Raw genomic sequence first — 20,039 nt, 5'->3', positions numbered from 1 at the left:
TGGAAGTTGGGCTTTCTCAGGGACCCCAACACCCAAGCTTCTTATTGATCTGCTTCCAGCAGCTCTCCCTGCACTGCTCTCCCTGCACAGCTCTCCCTGCACTGCTCTCCATGCACAGCTCTCCCTGCACTGCTCTCCCTGCACAGCTCTCCTCCCTGCACTGCTCTCCTCCCTGCACAGCTCTCCCTGCACAGCTCTCCCTGCACTGCTCTCCTCCCTGCACTGCTCTCCTCCCTGCACAGCTCTCCCTGCACTGCTCTCCTCCCTGCACTGCTCTCCTCCCTGCACTGCTCTCCCTGCACAGCTCTCCCTGCACTGCTCTCCCTGCACAGCTCTCCCTGCACTGCTCTCCCTGCACAGCTCTCCCTGCACTGCTCTCCCTGCACTGCTCTCTCTGCACTGCTCTCCTCCCTGCACTGCTGGTGACACTACTGCTTCAGCACGCTGCTGCATGGAGGCCCAACATGCAGATGAGCCGAGAGGACTTACCTCCCCACCCCCATCAAGGCCACAATGTGTCCTGTTGGTCCACTTCACCTTGTACCTAATAACCAGCCCGTGTCAGCACTGCCTGCTGAGGCCTGCCGCCCCCACCCATGCCTTTCTGCTCCCTTTGTTTGTGAGCTGCCCACTGTCCACAAGTTGTCCCTGTCACCACAGGTCCTCGGATATGTAGCCTCTGGGGCTTGCTGCTTATTTGTGTGGTTGATTGACAGGGTTTCTCTGTGTAGCCCCGACTGTCCTGAAACTCCATCTGTAGACCACGATGGCCTCGAACTCAGAGATCCATTGGCCTCTCCCTTCCGAGTGCTGAGATTAGAGATATGCACCATGCCGGGCAGTGGTGATGCACACCTTTAATCCTAGCACTCGGGAGGCAGAGGCAGGTGGGTCTCTTGAGTTCAAGCCTAGCCTGATCTACAGAGTGAGTTCCAGGACAGCCAGGGCAACACAGAGAAAACCATGCCTCAAAAAAAAAAAAAAAAAAAAAAAAAAAAAAAAACACCAACAACAACAACAAAGAAGAGTTCAAGGTCATCTACACAGCAAATTCAAGGAGACCAACCTAGACTCCGTGAGACATTTGTGTCATATGTGTTCATGCCTGATTCTTGCATTTGGGAGGATGAGGCAGGAGAACAAAGAGTTCAAGACTGGCCAGGTGTGCCTTTAATCCCAGCACTCGGGAGGCAGAGGCAGGTGGATCTCTGTGAGTTTGAGGCCAGCCTGGTCTACAGAGTGAGTTCCAGGACAACCAGGGCTACATAATAGAAAGACCCTGTCTCAAAGAAAGAGAGAGAGAGTTAGTTCTCTGGGTTACAAACCAAGGCCGTATCTCAAAAAGCCAAAATAGCTAAGTGTGGAGGCATGTGATTAATCCCAAAACAGAAGAGGCAGGCAGATTGGGAGTTCAGGGTCAACCTAGTCTACATAGTGAGCCTGAGCTAAATGAAACCCTGTCTCTCAACCGCCTGCATGCATCCCCAAGGCCCAGAAACAAGAAGTTGTTTTCCTGACTGCAGTCTCAGCAAGCTATCATTTCTGAAGCTCCTTTTGCTCTATGAGCTGAAGGAGAAACCAGTGGTGCAGGCCTGGGCTTGTTGGCAGGGCAATCTTGTGCTTCAGGTGTCTCAGTCTGAGCCGGTCAGAAAGGTTGATCCCGGTTTCCATGGGGACAGATCAGAGTGCCTGAACACTGAAACCCTTGTCTTCACCCTGCCCTCTATCCTGGACTTCTGGCTTCCGTGGAGGGAGCCATGGGGGGTGGCAGGCTTGAAGGCAGGGCCACACATTCTAGCTGGGCGTGCCTTCCACCCACAGGCTCAGACAGCTGAACTGGGGCACAGTTTTGGTTATGATGGGATAGGGTGGAGTGACAGGTTCTTACTCAAGCCAAGCACGTTGTTGAAGCCTCCTGTGAGCTGATGACCCCAGAGTAGCCATAATTCCACAGCAAGGGAAAGAGCAAGCTGAAGCACCGTGGGTCCTACCTATAGGACTTGAGTGTGAGGACAGCGGTAGAGCAAGGGAGACTCAGTCCTATTCCACCAGAAAAGGCCAAGGCTCAACTCAGAGAATCTTCTCCATAATCCTGACCTGACTCCCACAGCCTACTGGCCAGAAGCTGTCCTTGAGCCCAGGAGGAGGACACAGGTCTCTAAGCTGAGAAACAGGCATTTGCCTACTGTATGTCTGTGCACCTTGTGCATGCCTGGTGCCCAAAGGGACCAGAAGAGGGCATTGGATCTCCTGGAACAAGTTACAAATGGTTGCAAGCTGTAGTGTGGATGCTGAGAACTGAAGCCGGGTCCTCTGCAAGAGCTGAGCTGTCTTCCAGCCCTATTTACGTTTGTTTGTTTGTTGAGACAGGGTAGACCTGACTGTCCTAGATCTCACTCTGTAGACCAGGCTGGCCTCAAACTCACAGAGACCCACCTGCCTCATCCTCCCAAGTGCTGGAATTAAAGATGTGCGCCACCACCGCCCGGCTTATTTTTTATTTTATGTGTATTAGTATTTGCCTGGATGTATATCTGCACCATGTGTGTGCATGAGTTACATGCATGAATTACAGGCATGAGCCAGCTCACTAGCACCTGGATCAAGCATTTCCTTTTCTGCTTTATAGGAGTGCTACCCTCCATACACACATACACACACACACACACACACACACACACACACACACACACTCATGCACATGGATATATGCATGGATGCATAGACACAGATGAATGCATGTACACACACATACAGGGACATATGCATGCATGGACACATGCATGTGCACACACACAGGGACATGGACACGTGGGCACATTAGAGAACCCATCAGTGCAGTACTATGCCTGATCCCAGTGAGAGGCTATTTAATACTTTTTTCACGTTTATTTACTTTGGAAGAGGGCTGGGAGAGCTACCATGTAAATCAGAGGTCAAGTTACAGGATTTGATTTTCCTTCTACCGTGTGGGTCCTGGGATTGATTTCAGGCTTGGCAGCAAGCTCCTCTACCCACTGAGCCATTTCACCAGCCCTGCATCTGCCTTTATATCCACACTAACACCAGCATGACCCCCTCCCCAGCACTTCAGTGTGGCTGTCAGGTTCTGTCCACATGTGCTGTACTGTCCTGACATCCTCTCCACAGCCAAGACGGTGCTCCTGAAGATGGCATTTGGGTCGGTGTCTGGGTGGGTTCCTAGGTGTCTCTGATCCAATGTTGTAATAAAGGGGCTGCAGAGACGGTTTGGAGGTTCAGAGTGTTTCTTGCTCTTGCAGAGGACTGAGTTTTGTTCCCAGCACCTACACTGGACAGCTTACCCTCAACCTGGGCTCTTAGGACATCTGTACTCACACATGCACATACCCACACATAGACACACATGTAGACATAACTTAAACTTTTAAAATGATGCCCAGCCATGGTGCCAGTGCCACTTGGTCCTGGCTGTTGTTCTCTGCAGAGAACACATCCCAGTCTGCCCGTCTCTTCCATGTAGCCGTGAGCATCCGGCATCAGGAAGAGGATCCTCCCGACGCTCAGCTCCTGAGGCTGGATAACATGCTGCTGGCTGAGGGTGTGTCCAGGCCAGAGAAGAGAGGACGAGGAGCAGCGGCAGGCACCACAGCGACACCAGGTGGCTGTCCAAATGACAATAGCATTGAGCACTCAGACTACAGGGCCAAGCTGTCCCAGATCCGACAGATTTACCACTCTGAGCTAGAGAAGTATGAACAGGTGATCTTTCTGCACGCCAGAGTTTCTCATGTGAATGCACATTGGCCACAGTCAGATGTGGACGCTAGCCCCCTCCTCTGTGGCAGAGCAGGGACGCCTGCTGCAGTCCATCGCTGCAGAGGTGGCTGGCGTCACTGAAAGCCCTTCCCTCACTCCTCAGACGCTGACCTGTGGGTGAGCTGTGGGGGTGGCAGATGTGGTCAGGTGTGGAGCCCACTGCCTTGCACCTGGCTGCTTAGTCACAGGCTGGCCCATCTTTTCCCACCCCAGGCCTGTCGTGAGTTCACTACGCATGTCACCAACCTTCTCCGGGAACAGAGTAGGGTGAGGCCTGTGTCCTCCAAGGAGATGGAGCACATGGTGGGCATCATCCACAGCAAGTTCAGTGCCATCCAGAGGCAGCTGAAGCAGAGCACCTGTGAGGCTGTCATGACCCTGCGCTCACGGCTCCTGGATGCCAGGTTAGGGCTGCATGCCACCGGGTTCCCCGAGGGTTTACTCTTAGGAACAGAAGCCGAGTTAGTGCTTCCTCTGGTGTCTGTCCTGTACTGTGTTGCTGAAGATTGAACTGGGAACTTTGCACTAAGCACATATTCTCCCTACCACTGAGCCCCACCCCAGCCCTGTCTTGGATTTAAGTCCATACAAAGGTTCTGGCTTGGCCTCACACAGCTTCTCCAGGAGAGGACCCAAAGTACTGACTGCTGTTTGTTTTAACTGTGTGTGAATGACAGGTCTGTGTGTGCCATGACACACTGTGGCTGTCAGAGGAAAGCCTCGGATGTTGGTCTCCATCTCCCACCTTGCTTGGGGCAGGGTCTCTTTTGTTTTCACTGTGTATGCCAGGCTGGATGCCCGCCAGCTGCAGAGAGCTCTCCTGTGTACTGCCCATCTTGCCACAGAGCACTACAGCCACAGACATGCACTGACATACGTGCCTTTTACATGGGTTCAGAGAGCTCAGACTTGGGTCCCCATACTTGTTCGTTACCCACTGGGGCGCCTCTCAGGCTCCTAACTGCTGTTTTAAAAATTGCAGAAGATCAGGAATGAGAGACAGTCAAGTGCTTGCCATGTGAGCAGAAGAACCTGGTTTTGTATACCCAGCACCCACATAAAAAGCCAGACACCAGACATGGGCCAGCAAGATGGCTCAGTGGGTAAAATAACTTGGTGCAAAAGTCTTTCAGGACCTGAATTTGATACCCAGAATGACCCGAACCTGCAGGAGGAGAACTAAGCAATAGCTGGGACCAGGAGGCCTTGCATAAGTGACAACTTATGCCAAGCTGGTTCATTAAGAAGTAGAGCATCCTGTATACTATTGCAGGGGGAAACGGCCAGGGTCAGCAGAGAGCTAAATCAGACAGTGTGGCAAAGAGAACATGAAACGCCTCAGACAGAGCAGCTTAAGGACCTGATGACCACAGCCCAGGGGGAGGACTGGGTCCCCAGAAGCTACAGCCTTGACTCCTCTGAGGCACCGGCTCCAGCATCAGACTGGCCTTGCCAAGTCCACTCCTGGACGAGGACACCGGGGCCTCTGAGAAAGCCTTGGGTTGGTCTGGCTGTCCACACCAGAAGCCATGATGGATGGAGAGAACCAACTGCCAGGAAGTTGTCCCCTGACCTCTACCTACATGCATGACATGCGTGCACCTGTGTGTGTGCACACACATACACACAGACACACACACGCACACACACAAATAATTTTTTTTTAAAAAAAAGCCAGAAGCTACTGCAACCCAGGCACTAGAAATGTGGAGACAGGCGGATGCCCGGAGTCTACTGACCAGCCAGTCTGGCCAGGTCAGTGAGCTCCAGGTTCAGCCAGAGACCTTGCCTCAAACAAGAGTGACAGAGGACACTAGTCTTCCCACGCATACACGTGTACATGTACACTCACATAGACCGCCAGGGGATTATGGGTGTGAGAGCTGTGACTAGAGTGCCTTTCCTGAGAACATCGCAGACTGAGGATCTCTGTCTGCAGGCGGAAGCGGCGGAATTTCAGCAAGCAGGCCACTGAAGTGCTGAATGAGTATTTCTATTCCCATTTGAGCAACCCTTACCCCAGTGAAGAGACCAAAGAAGAACTGGCCAGGAAGGGTGGCATCACGGTGTCCCAGGTGAGCCGTCCTGCCCTGGAAGAAGTTGAGTCGGTTGAGAAAGACTGCTGCTGCAGCTACTTAATGTGTGGGAGGACTCCTGGGGAAGTCACAATGTGTGGGAGGACTCCTGGGGAAGGTACTTAATGTGGGGGGAGGACTCCTTGGGAAGTTACTTAATGTGAAGGGAGGACTCCTGGGAAAGTTGCTTAATGTGGAGGGAGGACTCCTGGGGAAGTCACTTAATGTGTGGGGAGGACTCCTGGGGAAGGCATTTAGTGTGTGGGAGGACTCCTAGGAAAGTTAATGTGTGGGGAGGACTCCTGGGGAAGGTACTTAATGTGGAGGGAGGACTCCTTGGGAAGTCGCTTAATGTAACTTACTATGTGGCACTGTCCGTGTGTGTCAGCCGGGCACGGCTCAGATCCCAGCATGCACTGTGAATTAGAACGTTGGTGGGGACTCTGCTCCCTCTCCTGGAAGAAGGATGTGAGAGCACTAGGGTAAGCTGTGGAGTCTCCGGTGCTGGTGTGAGCTCTAAAAGGCTGTGACAGCAGGGCTCTGTGAGGTCGTGTGGCTGCTGCAGGAGCAATATGTGGCATGAGTTTCCTTGGGTTGTGTGCTGGAGTGAGATTCCTGACCCTGTGACTTAGCAGTTGGTCACCTTTGTCTTGGAATTGGAGGCAAAGGAGAGAGCGAGCAAAGGCCAGAGTGCCAAGATAACATTCCTGAAGGCTTGAGGGCAAGCTCAGTCCAGGCAGCAGGCAGGCCAGACCACTCCACCAGGCAGTGTGGACAGTATGACTGCAGAGCAGGGTCTGGCAAGGTCTCGGGTCACACAGGCATAGCTCCTCTGCCTCTGTCACACCAGGAAGGATGGACACTGGCACTCTAGCATTAGTCATCAGAGCCCTCTGGCATGCCCTATTCCTCCTTGCTTCACCATTGGAAAGGCTGAGTAACCCCTTAGGTATCATCGTCAGCCCCTAGCCCAGGCTGCTTAAGATGTGTTTCTGTGACAGAGCCCAGCGTCATGCAGGGGACCCAGGCACAGCTGCCTGTTCTTCAGGGAGCTGCTATGGTGCCCTCAGAACAAGGCCAGAGCTAAGGGAAGGACCTGCACCTCTGGATGAAGTGTAAGCCTGGCTGCTGCTTGGGCACCAGGGACAGTGTCTCAATTAGGTTTTTATTGCTGCAAAGAGACACCATGACTGCAGCAACTCTTCTCAGGAAAAACATTTCACTGGGACTGACTTAGTTTCAGAGAGTTAGTCCATTTCATTCGTCATGGCAAGAAGCATGGCGGCATGCAGGCAGACATGGTGCTGGAGAAGGAGCTAAGAGTTCTGTATCTTGATCCACAGCAGCAGAAGTGAATGCCACACTAGGCCTAACTTGATCATCTGAGACCTCAAAGCCACCCACAATGACACACTTCCTCCAAGGCCACACCTCCTAATAATGTCACTCCCTGTGGGTCAAGCATTCAAACACATGAGTGTATGTAGACTATTCGTATTCAAATCCCCACAGACAGTGTGAGGAACAGGCAGATTCACTCCACCCCTACTCCCCCATACCCCTACCCCTGGCCTTGCTGATGCCAGGTCCTCCAGAGAGCAGGGTCGACAAGTTTTAAAGGTCTTGCCACATTCCAAGGGCTCTCCTGGGCCCTGAGGCCATCCCCAACAACAGAGTTGTATGCTAGAAGCTCCACTCCGCCTTGTCACATCCATGAGGGGTCAGGACCCACTCAAGTGGCCTGCCATTAGTTGAAGTGAGGTTCTGAATTTAGGGTGCAGGTGAGTAGGCCATGAGGTACATCTCAGGAGAAATCAAGAGGAAGGAGACACTGTCAGGGCGGGAGGTACTTCTGCTTATGCCAGGGATGTCTTCAAGACAGGATCACTTCAGGCTGAGGGAGCCCCAAGGGGAGAGGGACAAGGGAGCCAAGCTAGTGTGGGGGTGGGGCTCCAAATGGGACCCAATGAGCCAGGCCTCTAGGCCGGGATCCCTAAAACTGATGCCACAGCCCCACCTGCAGTGAGGTGAGGTCTCCCTGTGGAAAGTTGCTTCCTACCAGTTACCAAGTCCTCGGTTCCCACTCAGCATGTCCGAACTCCCTGGCTCATCCACACTGAAACTGCTCTTGTCTGGAGCTACGACAGTAGTAGACTGTGTCCCAGCTGTGCAGAAAGGTCACCAGAACCAGGAGTCCTGGGCAACACAGCTAGATCCTCATCTCAAAAAGGAAATTCGGTGGCACATCCCTTTAGTCCCAGCATTCGGGAGGCAGAGGCAGGCAGATCTCTGTGAGTTCAAGGCCAGCCTGGTCTACACAGAGAGTTCTGGGACAGCCAGGGCTACACCAAAAGCCCCTTTCTGGAAAAGAAGAGAAGGAGGAATGAAGGGAAGGAGGAGGAAGGGGAGGGGAAGGGGGAGGAGGAGGAGAAGAGGAAGAAGTGGAGCTGGAGAGATGGCTCAGTCTCAAGAGCACTGGCTGCTCTTCTAGACCTGGGTAGAAGAAGAAGAAGAAGAAGAAGAGGAGGAGGAGGAGGAGGAGGAGGAGGAGGAGGAGGAGGAGGAGGAGGAGGAGGAGGAGGGCTCAGTCTCAAGAGCACTGGCTGCTCTTCTTGATCTGGGTAACATTTCAGCACCAACGTGGCAGTTCACAGCCATCTTTAACTCTAGTCCCAAGATATTCAATACCTTCTTCCCACATCTAGGGACACCAGACACGCACATGGTATATATTCACACATACACACAGGCAAAGCACCCATGCACACAAAATAAAATGAAATAATCTTAGAAAGAGTAGTGCCTGGTGAAGTGTGGCTTCCACACCCTCCAGGCCTGTGAAGAAGATGGCTGCCCTCCTTGCAGATCAGGGAGCCATGCTGTTCTGGAAACTGCAGTTATTTGGGTCCTTTTTCCGGTTTTGTTGAGTTAGGTTAGGTTTTGGTTTTGAGCCAGATCTCATTCTAGCTCAGCCTGACCTGGAACTCACTATGTTGCCCAAGATGGCTTTGAATTCACAGTAATCCTCCTGCTTCAGCCTCCCCACTCTAGGATACCAGGTGTGAACCATCAAGCTTAGTGTCTTTCATTGTAGTGGTGGTGGTGATTTTTTTATAATTATGTATTATTTATTTGTGTGTGTGTACACACCATGCATTAATCCATGTGCCTGTCACTGTGTGTGTGTGTGTGTGTGTGTGTGTGTGTGTGTGTGTGTGTGTGGTGCCTGTCACTGTGTGTGTGTGGTGCCTGTCACTGTGTGTAGTGCCTGTCACTGTGTGTGTGTGGTGCCTGTCACTGTGTGTATGTGTGTGTGTGGTGCCTATCACTGTGTGTGTGTGTGTGTGTGTGTGTGGTGCCTGTCACTGTGTGTATGTGTGTGTGTGATGCCTGTCACTGTGTGTGTGTGGTGCCTGTCACTGTGTGTGTGTGGTGCCTGTCACTGTGTGTGGTGCCTGTCACTGTGTGTATGTGTGTGTGTGTGTGTGTGTGTGTGTGGTGCCTGTCACTGTGTGTATGTGTGTGTGTGGTGCCTGTCACTGTGTGTATGTGTGTGTGTGGTGCCTGTCACTGTGTGTGTGTGTGTGGTGCCTGTCACTGTGTGTATGTGTGTGTGTGGTGCCTGTCACTGTGTGTGTGTGTGTGTGGTGCCTGTCACTGTGTGTATGTGTGTGTGTGGTGCCTGTCACTGTGTGTGTGTGTGGTGCCTGTCACTGTGTGTGGTGCCTGTCACTGTGTGTGTGTGGTGCCTGTCACTGTGTGTGTGTGTGTGTGTGTGTGGTGCCTGTCACTGTGTGTGGTGCCTGTCACTGTGTGTGTGTGGTGCCTGTCACTGTGTGTGTGTATGTGGTGCCTGTCACTGTGTGTGGTGCCTGTCACTGTTTGTGTGTGTGGTGCCTGTCACTGCAGGAGTGTGGAAATCAGGACAACTTTAGCACTTGTTTCTTTCTTCCCACCATGTGGTTCCTAGGACTTAAACTCAGTTCCTAGACTTGGTGGCAAGCACCTTTACCTAGTGAGCCTTCTTGCCAGCCCCCAACCTCTTGTTTGTTTGTTTTGTTTTGCTTTGGTTTGGTTTTGGTTTTTCAAGACAGGGTTTCTCTGTGTAACAGCCCTGGCTGTCCTGCAACTCATTCTGTAGAACAGGCTGGCCTCAAACAGAGATCTGCCTGTCTCTGCCTCCTGAGTGCTGGGATTAAAGGTGTGTGCCACCACCACCACCACCACCACCACCACTCAGCAAGCCCACACCAAGACAGCATCCATTATCTGTGCATCTATCCACAGGTCTCTAACTGGTTTGGCAACAAAAGAATCCGGTACAAAAAGAACACTGGGAAGTTTCAAGAAGAGGCCACCATGTACACTGGAAAGACCTCCACGGCCACCATGGCCCGGGGCCCAGGGGGTCAGACCAGCTGCCCGTCCACACCCAGCCCAGGTGACAAGGCCATAGCCCGCCCTAACTGTAAACTTTCTGGAGGGTTAAGTGTGACCCAAACCACCTGATCCCTGTAGCCAGCCAGCCTCACCCACACAGGGCTTCGGGAAGAGCAGGTGGCTAGATGCTTTAGGGAGTCACATCCAGAGTCCTTTTTGGTGAGGGATTGGGCAATTGCCACCCAGAAATCCCTGTGACTTTTGGCCCAGCTTCTGCTGTGATTCCTGCTCCCCACTCCACCATGCCAGCCTGACTCGACCCACTTCTCTCAGGTTCCTGTGGCCCCTTCCCCCTGACCAGTGGAGGTGACATGGTTCTCACCCTGCGGACCCTGGCCTTCCTCCAGCCCCCACCTGGGGGAGCATGCCTCCAGACCCCGGTGAGTCAGCTGCAGCCACCAGGGGACCCCTCCTGAGCTTGGGGGAAGTAGAGGAACCCTGATGCTGGGTCTCTCAGGAAGGAGACCCCGAGGAAAAGTGGGAGCATTTAACCTTTGGATTCAGACCTATCTATCATTGGGGGCTGGAGACGTGGGAGGGAGGGTCTCACCCCGGAAGGGCAGCATCTGCCAGGCCGGGGTGTGGTAACTGGGATCTGGACAGCCAAGCTGCCTCTAGAGCTCTCTCAGTGTCACCTGATGCTTTGTCAGTCCTGTGACCCCCAGTCTGTCCTGGGGGTCTGGCTGAAGCCTCCTCTCAAGGACCTGTGAGGGCACGGCATAAATATTGGAGCCTGGCATGGAGGCACAGGCCATGGCCCCATGAGCCCCATGGGCTTCCCAGAAGCTCCCTTAGAACCAGCCCTGGGGCTCAGGACAGCAGTGGGCCTGACTCACTCTGGCCCTGCCCGCCAGCACCATGAGTCCCAGCCTAACACAGGCTGTGGGCTGCAAGCAGTCTGGGCCTGCTTCTTGCACACCTGGTGCTCCAGGACAGAACCAGCAGGGTGAGGGGGAACTGGAGCAAGGCGATAGCCTGCCCTGCCCTGGACCAGCACACCTGTCAGACCTGGGGCAATGCATGCCCTGCAGACACCCTACCTGATCCTCCTTAGTTTTCAGCTAAAATATGATTCAAACAGACCGTTTGTTTGTTTGTTTGTTTGTTTGAGATAGGGTCTCTACATAGCCCTGGCTGTCTTAGAACTCACTATATAGACCAGGCTGGCCTCAAATTCACAAAGGTCCCCCTCCCTCTTCCTCCTGAGGCCTGAGGTTAAATAAATGCACCATCATGCCAGGCCCAAACCACCACTTCCATCCTCCTGGCTCTTTTTTGTTGTTGTTTTTGTTTTTGTTTTTTTTTGTTTTGTTTTTTGAGACAGGGTTTCTCTGTGTAGTTTTGGTGCCTGTTCTGGATCTCTGTCTATAGACCAGGCTGGCCTCAAACTCACAGAGATCCATCTGCCTCTGCCTCCCGAGTGCTGGGATTAAAGGCGTGCGCCACCACCACCACCCGGCCTCCTGGCTCTTCTTAAAGGTCACTCTGCCAGAATGGTTGCTGTCCATTACCCAGGTGCTTCGGCACACACCTGCCATGGCCTCACTCACAGAGCCTCTGCCAAACCTGCTCTGCCTCGTACAGTGTGTGAGGACAGTGTCCCTGAGCTTGGCACACCTGTCCAGCTGTGCTCAGACAATGGGCGGAAAAGCTCCAAGGTGTGCCATGTCTGTGCACGCTGCAGACAGGAGGCCGCCCTGTGAGGTAGAGCTCTTGTTGTCTGTGAGCCCTGGCTATGCCATGGGCCACTGTGGCTAGACTCTGGTTCTGACATCTCCAGAGGCATTTCATGGAAGGGTAGGGACTCAGTGCCCACCCCTTCACCCCACTGCTCAGCTAGCTCTTTCTGGAACTAATCTGATAGAAAGTTCTGAGAACCCCTGGGGACACAGGGACTGGGTGGTCACTCCTCTCACACTGTCTTTCCAGGCTCACAGCAGTTGGCAGAGGGCCACCACCCCACAGCCAACCTCGTCACCTGCCGGAGACTCTGGCAGCTTCAACTCAGATGTGTCTAATTAAGTTTTGGGAACCTGGTTGAGTGCCTTGGGTGAATGGACCTCTGCCCTGCCAATTACCTCAGAAGCCCTGGCTGTGGTGATGGACGTTTCCTGGCTGCTCACCTACCTGCCTTGCCGTGATTTTTTTAAACAACAATTTGTTGGTTGACTGTGGATTGTTCATCTAGGGCTTTGTCTGAGCACCCCATTAAAGTTTTTGACTTGTCTGCTTTCCAGTGGTTTCAATCTGGGCTTGTCTAGGTGACAGGTGACAGCCTGGATGCCATCACCAGCTCCAACGGCTTGTGGCTGCTGTGGCATGGCCCCTGCTCTGATTGGGAACTGGTTCAGTGCTTGCTTTAGCTAAAAGGTGCTGAGCTTCCTTCCCATCATGCCCTCTACCACCTGAAGCCTTGTCCCCCCTTGCCCCTCAGTGGCAGCTAAGGGGGCCTGCTCTCAGGTCTTCATCTGGCCTGTCCCCCTGGAGCCACATACCAACCAGTGTCTCTGTGTCCTGACTCCACTGTCAGCCACCATCACAACAGTGGCCAAGTGCCCTTTCGTCTACGTCCTGAGAGGACCCTGTGGCATGCTGCCTGCTGCCACTACCTGCCCACAAGTGTGTCCGCATACTCTGCGGGTCCTGAGGACTGAGGAGTGGCTTTGGGTTGTCACCTGTAGTAACAGAGCACTCGCATTCACTGCAGCAGCTGTCTCCACTGTCAGCCTCTCCCCACCCCCTTCCTCAGCCCCTGGCAGCCACACATCTGGATTCACCTGCTGCAGAGTGTCACTGAGGGCCACACATTCCATGTGGCCTTCTGTATCCAGCTCCTGTCACTGGTATTTTTTAGGTTTTGCTGCATTATAGAATGAATCAGAGCCTCTTTTTAATTTTTTTTGGGGGGAGTGGATGCCAAACAGGGTTTCTCTGTGTAGCCCTGGCTGTCCTGGAACTTGCTTTGTAGACCAGGCTAGACTCAAACTCAGAGATCCACTGGCCTCTGCCTCCCCAAGTGCTGGGATTAAAGGTGTGTACACCACTGCCCTACCTGACTGCAGCCAGTTTTCTTAACTACTGAGCCATCCTTCTATTTCCCAGAGCCTCTCTCTTTTTCACAGCTGAGTAATATGCCGTTCTAGACAAACCCCCAGCTGAGGTGCAAGGAAGCTAAAGGCAGAGGTCACCACCAGCTTTCCCACCCTTTGGCTGCACAGCCTTGAATTGAGCACCTTCTCAGCCAACTCTCAGGCTGCATGGAAAAAGCTTCAGATTCTGGAAGCTTCTCTGTGTGAGGTGAGGCACATGAATAGGTGGAGAACAGTGCTGCCCCAGAAAGCAGGCAAGAGCCAGCATCATCCTAGAGCTGCTGACAGGCCCCCACAGTCCCTGTGAACCCTGCTGGGGTCATAAGTTTTCTTAGCCTTTAAGTGGAGAACTGAGTGAGATAGAATTCCTCAGGAAAACTGGCTCAAGGAAGGGAGAGCAAAGAAGAGCCATGCAAATTAGATGCAAATGTAACACAAATAAGGGTGACCATGCAAATTAGATGCCAACAGTATGGAAATATCTCAGAAGAGGGCCTAGGGAGAAGGGAGCTGCATGACAAAATACTAAGTGCATTCCTTATGGGTACTAGCGCAGGGACCTCCAGCCACACAGGCCTCTAGCCTATAGACAAGGGCGTCCTCTGGTAGATGGAGTCAGGACAACAGCTGACCTGTCACCCTTCCCTTCACCCAGCATGGTCAGGCCTCCCCAGAGGATCCCCTCAGGTGAAACCCCTGACCTGTGCTCCCAGCCTCAGTTCCTTGTGGGGGGTAATAAATAAGCAGGACTGGCTGAGGGGAGGGGTCAAAAGTTCAGGGGTTCCCACTTCTCTTCCTCCACCAAGTTTTTTGGCCTGTTTGGCAAATTTTTTACCTAAGGACTTATGCCTCCAGCCCTCAGTGGTGGATTCTAGGCAGAGGCCTGAAGAGGCAAGGGCTTCTAACAATGGTTAGTCCTGCTGGGGAATCCGAGACAGCAAGAGTGAGTAGTAGGAGAGGGCCTGTGTCTAACTGGAGAAGGCAGGTTTTACCCTCAGGAATTTCATGACCCTGAGCGCCAGGCTTTTTGGAGCCCAGTGCCCATGGTGGGACACCTTACACAGCCTTGGTGCAGGGGAGGGGCCTGTACCTGACTCAACTGAATATACCAGGCTCTGCTGACTCCCCATGGGAGACCTTGCCTGGGAGGAGGTGGGAATGGGGGGTGGACTGGGGGGGGGAGGCTGGGGGGAGGAGGGAGGAGAGGGGGATGTTTGTTTGATGTGTAAAATGAATAGAAAATTTTTTTCTTTTTTTATGTTTTATAAAACATTTATTGACAAATAATTCACATAGTATGCAATTTGCTTGTTTACACAATTTGATGGACTTTAGACCAGCATCCTCATAGGCCCATGACACCATCTCCACTTTCTATTTTAGAACATCTCTGTCTTCAATTTCATACATACATATAATGTATGGTGATTACATTCCACCTTATTTTTTAAATATCATATTTTCAATTGTAATCATTTTAAGTTCACAATTCAGTGGCATGAATTACATTCAAGATATTAATTACATTCATGACATTAATTACATTCATGATATTAATTACATTTGTGGTATTTATTGATTACATTTGGAGTATTCACTCATTAAAATTTCTTAAGGATTAAAAAAAAAGAATTTCATGACCCATCGTGGATGCATTCAAGCCCCACACTGCCGCTGATGGACTGTGGGAGCCGTGGCAGAAGAAACCAGTCACCCAAAAGCAAAAGGGGCCATTGGAGACCTGGCAGGGCTCAGACTGCAGTTATGTCTTTAGTCACAAGGGGGAGCCATCAACCTAAAAAAAAAAAAAACTAAATCCTGTCGCCAGACTCCAACAATCTAAAGACTCTGAGCCTCAGTTTCCTTATATGTAGTGTGGGGAGGTCACAGGAGCAGCCTTCTGGGAGAGGTCAGTGAGTGGAAGCCAGGAAAATGCTTTAGCATCCAACACACAGATGGATAACTGTAAAGCATGACTGTTGGGCCCAAAGGGGCTGAAGACTAGCAGAGCCCAGGTGTTCGGGGGCAGGGGAGCATGGAGGTGGAACTGCCCTTCCTGACCCAAGGGCAGCATTTCAGCGTTTCCTGTGGGAAGAGGACTTGGGCTGCAAAGGGATGAGTTCCTCGGTAGCAAGCAGGTGGGGCGGGGATGGGCATGGGGTGCTTGGGCCTGTTATCCCAGGACACCCAGGTTGCCAGTATCAGGCCGGCTGTGACCGCCCCGCCCAGCAGCAGGTGGCCTGCCAGCGACATTCCTCAGTGCCCAGCGCCAGGCAGCCGCTCCTGCCGGATGAAACGAAGTTGGGCCTGGCCGCGTGGGCCTCGTGTTTTTCCAACAGCCTCTTCAGCCACAGCCTGACCACAACCTAGATTCCGTAGGGCTAGCCACTTCGTGTTTGTGTTCAGCCTGGCCAGACAGTAGCGGGGCCGGCCGGGGCCTCCCAGAAGGTCTGGCTGCCCAGCCTGAGGCAGGCTCTCCTCCTACAAGAAGCCCTGGTTAAAGCTACTTAGCTGTTATTTCCTTTTCTAACAGCTTTTGTTTTGAGACAGGGTCTCTCTATGTAGTTCTGCCTGGCCTCGAACTCACTATAATAGCCGTGGATGACAGAATTCCTGATCCTTCTGCCTCCACCTCTCAAGTGCTGGAAGGACAGGCATGTGCCACTGTGCTGGGCTGGACTTTTAAACCTTAGTCAGTTTGGGTTGGGGTGGTGGCCACAGCTGAGGGTGTGTGAGATGGGCCCACTTTCTGTGAGACTCGTTTCTGTGTCCCAGCTGTCCCGCCTCGGTCTCCCCAGCTGGGAATAGGAATCCATTAGGACATGGGCACACACCTTTAATCCCACACTGGTGATGTTGAAGCAGAAGACTCTCAAGTCCCAGGACAGCCTGAGACACATGAAAGACCCTGTCCCAGTTGGTGTCAAGCAGGCAGTGAACAGCTTATGTTCAAGGGTTGGCAAGGTCTAACCCAGCTGAGTGCCGGCTTGAGCACTAAGGTCACATCCACGCACCCAGGCAGTTCCTGATGAGCATGGCTTTGCCTCAAGCTCCAGACTTGAAGCTCCTGGGGGCAGAGGCTGGTCCTTGGACAAAGTCATGGATCAGAGTTCACCTACTCCTGTGCCTGAAACCCTCACAAACTCAAGACCTCAGTCTTCTGAGTCTAGTCTGGAAAACCCCTTCACCCTTGAAAGCCCACATTGAAAACACTCTCTCCTCCAGACCCTGACCCTACGAGAAGGAGTTTTTGTTTTGCCTTGACTTTGTGACTGGGGTTCCTAGGGGTCATTATCTAAGCACAGCTCTACATAGCCATCTTGGGAGTAGGGTGTGCCCTGTGTGCATGCCTATGTATATCTGTGTTCCACACAGGCTCCTCACACTATAGTGTGAGTGGATAGTGTATAGTGGGCTAACCTATACACTTCATGAAACAGACTGGGATAGCCTGGCCCTCTGGGGGTTCATGTCTCCAGAAAGCCCCACGCAGGAAGAGGGAGTGGAATCTGTGGCCTCACCTCTGCCTGGCTGGTCCTCAGCCTGGCTCAGCCATGCTCCAGCACCGTCTGGGGCCAGGAAGCCTTTGAGGACATAGCTGAGGTTTGGCGCTGCTGCTGGTCCAGGGCTGAGTCAGCACAGGGAGGGAGTCTGGTCTCTACTGCAAAAGCAGCTGGGATATTGGAGGCCTGGGGTTCCCTAGCCCACTCCATCCTTGGGCTTCAGAGGGTGGGATGTGCCCAGTGCACCCAGCTGTGGGCAGCTGGACTGTGTAGGACATAATAGGAGAGACTCTGAGGCCACTCGTCCCAGCATCCTAGGCTGAGGTGACTGGGGCACAGGCACAGGTGGGTGTGGTGAGACCTGAGGGGCTCCTTGGAGGTAACAGTGCCCTGCCTGGTGCATCTGCAGATGCCCTAGGATGATAGACACTAGTTAGGTGTCCAGAGGTGCTGGGGGGTAAGGCAGGGAATATCTGACTGTAAGGGACAGAGATAGGGCGTGGCCAGGAAAGCCTGACCTCGGGCCTGATGGCAGACAGAGGCATGTTGGCTCTGACACATTGGCTCTATGGCCTGGACAGTGGCCCTGGGTGAGGCCATGTCTGTCTCCCCATGTCTACATCCAACAGCTGGGAGTCCCCTCTCCCCAGGCTGGTCCCCTCCTGATCACCTGCTAATGCCCCCATCTGGGGCCTGGGCTTGATCTCTGTTCCCACCCCAAGGCATCATCCCACAGTGGTGTTCCTGCATCTCCCACTAACTGGAGCCAGTGCCTGCCAGGTCAGCTTCAGCCCTCGGGGTCTGAGACCAGGACAAACCCATCCCTGTGGCTAATGAGAGAGACAGAGAGTGGGGAAGTGGTGGGCGGCCACGCCAGGCCTACAAGGTCCCTACAGAAGAGCCAGAGATGTTCTGCCAGGACTGAGCTGTGGAGAGGGGGTGCTGGGCCATGTGGGAAGAACAGACCCCCGTGCCACCAGAGAAGCATATACTAAAAGTGAAGTAGAGCTCATGGGGGATATGGGGGGGGGGGGGTCCTGATAAATTGTGTAACTTAGACTGGGCCAGCAAGATGGCTCAGCAGGTAAAGGTGCTTGACACACAAGCCTGGGACCCATATGAAGGAGGAAAGAGAAAATCAACTCCACAAAGTTGTCCTCTGACCTCCATACTCTTGTGACATAAGCATGCCTGCTCACACATGTACAAAATGCACAGAAAGAAAGAAAGAATAAATTGACCTCTGGAGGTCTCTTGTTCTAGAAACTGCTCCCCTACCTCCAGACTGCACGTTGTGCCAGCCACCTGCCATGCCCTTCCTACCTCACCTCCCTGCCAAACCCTTACGCATCCTTCAAGACCCAGTTCCTAGCTGGGCATGGTAGCTCACACCTATTCTGCAGTGCTCCGGGTAGAAGCAGAAAGATCAGAAGTTCAAGGCTATCTTTGGCTGCATAGTGAATTTGAGGCCAGCCTGATCTACATAAGGCCCTGTCTCTAAAAAACAAGCAGAAATGGTCAGTTGCTATGTCCCCCAGGTTAGTGTCCACACTAGCTGAAGCTTTCAGCTATGAAAGAGGACCCAGTCATTCTCCCTTTAAGCTAGTCTTGGGACCCCAGTACACTCCGTATACATTAAGCTCCCTTAAAGCAAGTCTAGTCTCCAGGGCCACATCCGCGGCCTTCGGTGCACGTCTGTCTTGCCGTTCTTCCTCCTGGATTCTGCTGTTTTCAGACTTGTTTTAAGTATTTTACTGGTCCAAGATTTTTCTCTACACCACAGTGTGAGGAATTTTAAGAACCCCTGGTTCTAAAATTATAAAATCTAAAATGTCGGGGGCGGGACATTGGGCCTCCTGTGCCCCGAGCTGACCTCAGGGTGGCAGGACCCAGGTCTCTGAAGGGTCTTGGCCTTGATCCCTGCACCCGCCCCCCCCCCCGCCGCTAAGGGGCGCGTCCTGGCAGCCTTGCTGGGGGTGGAGGGGGTGATGGATTTTCCAGAAGCTGTGGCTGAGGTTCCAAGAGGGAGGCTGGGTCTGAGCACCACAGTAGATGGAAGGCAGAGCGGCTGCCAGTACCGGCCAGCACCCCCTTCTCTTGGAGTCTCAGTCTCCTTGTGGGGAAATTGGGGGGATGCTGTCCTGTCAGTGAACAGGCAGAGAGGGGAAGAGGTCCACAACCCTCTTGGCCCAGCTAGAGAGAGGCTTCCACTGACCCCACCCCACACTAACAAAGAGACCAGGGCCAGGCCAGTCACCCCCTAAAACCCAGCTGGCAACTAAAGAAGCCCCAACACTTTCTCAACGAAAGGTATTTGGCAAGAGGGCCGGACACCTCATTAGGGGCCTGGACTGCAGCAGGCTCCCTTCCTGCTGCTGGGGAGCTGCAGCGGTGGGGGTTACCCTTGGGCTCCCCCAGGCCGCTCTGACCACAGCTCTGGGTTTTAGAGACAGCTCTAAGCTGCCTGTCTAGTTCCAGTGGAGTCCTGGGGCCACCTCAGAGGCCAGGGTCTGGATTTGCCAGCTTTTTACTGGCCCTTTGGAACCCACATCCCTCAGGGTACAGGAAGGTGTTCCTGCCATGGGCGAAAATGACCCCTGCCAGGAGGTGCTTGCCGCACAGGGGAGCATGTGAGTGGCCAGGCCTAAGCAGAGTCTGAAATGGAAACATCTGTGGGGTGGCCACATGGGGAGGAACCGGGGTCCACAGGAGTTGACCCTAAAGGGGACTCTGTGTGCTTGGCTGCTGCCCAGCCCTCGTGGGCTCACACAGCTAAACACCTGCTGCCCAAACTTGCACGGTGGGTAATAAAGAGGGATATGTAGGCCCTAGGTGAGGAGCCCAGCTCCACCCCTTGACAGGACCCTGCTTCCAGGAAGTTAGGCAGACATAGAACTATTTCTTGGGGCTGGGGGTATGGCTCAGTTGGTAGAGTGCTTGCCTAGCATACACCAAGCCCTGGGTTCCATCCCTGTTACTACAGAAACTGGGCACACACACACCTGTCATCCCAGTACTGGGAAATGGAGGCAGGAGCATCAGGTCATCTTGACTACATAGTTGTGAGATCTCAAACCAAAATGATCCTTCTCCCAGGGCCCCACTGTCTCCAGGTCGAGTTGCAGGGATCACAA

The 20,039-nt window shown here is 53.2% G+C and overlaps 1 protein-coding gene across 9 annotated transcripts in view; it reads left to right on the top strand.

Moving 5' to 3' along the window:
* The window catches only part of Pbx4 (PBX homeobox 4), a 48,290-nt gene extending 35,750 nt beyond the window's left edge, over window positions 1-12,540 (top strand). For 8 of the 9 annotated variants that reach the window (XM_059244885.1, XM_059244878.1, XM_059244879.1 and 5 more), the window contains 6 exons: window positions 3,503-3,741; window positions 4,012-4,202; window positions 5,738-5,873; window positions 10,161-10,314; window positions 10,587-10,693; window positions 12,243-12,540. In XM_059244885.1, coding sequence (XP_059100868.1) covers window positions 3,503-3,741; window positions 4,012-4,202; window positions 5,738-5,873; window positions 10,161-10,314; window positions 10,587-10,693; window positions 12,243-12,335 — 920 coding nt within the window. In that variant the 3' untranslated portion in view covers window positions 12,336-12,540. Of the gene's footprint in view, window positions 1-3,502; window positions 3,742-4,011; window positions 4,203-5,737; window positions 5,874-10,160; window positions 10,315-10,586; window positions 10,694-12,242 lie in introns of those variants that run through there. The other variant, XM_059244887.1, reaches the window with a different exon arrangement.
* The last annotated feature ends 7,499 nt before the right edge of the window (window positions 12,541-20,039 follow it).

The sequence above is a fragment of the Peromyscus eremicus genome, chromosome 17 (assembly GCF_949786415.1).
Source record: "Peromyscus eremicus chromosome 17, PerEre_H2_v1, whole genome shotgun sequence".
NCBI lineage: Eukaryota > Metazoa > Chordata > Mammalia > Rodentia > Cricetidae > Peromyscus > Peromyscus eremicus.
Note: the sequence above shows the minus strand (reverse complement) of the source record. Positions and strands in the feature narration are given on the sequence as shown.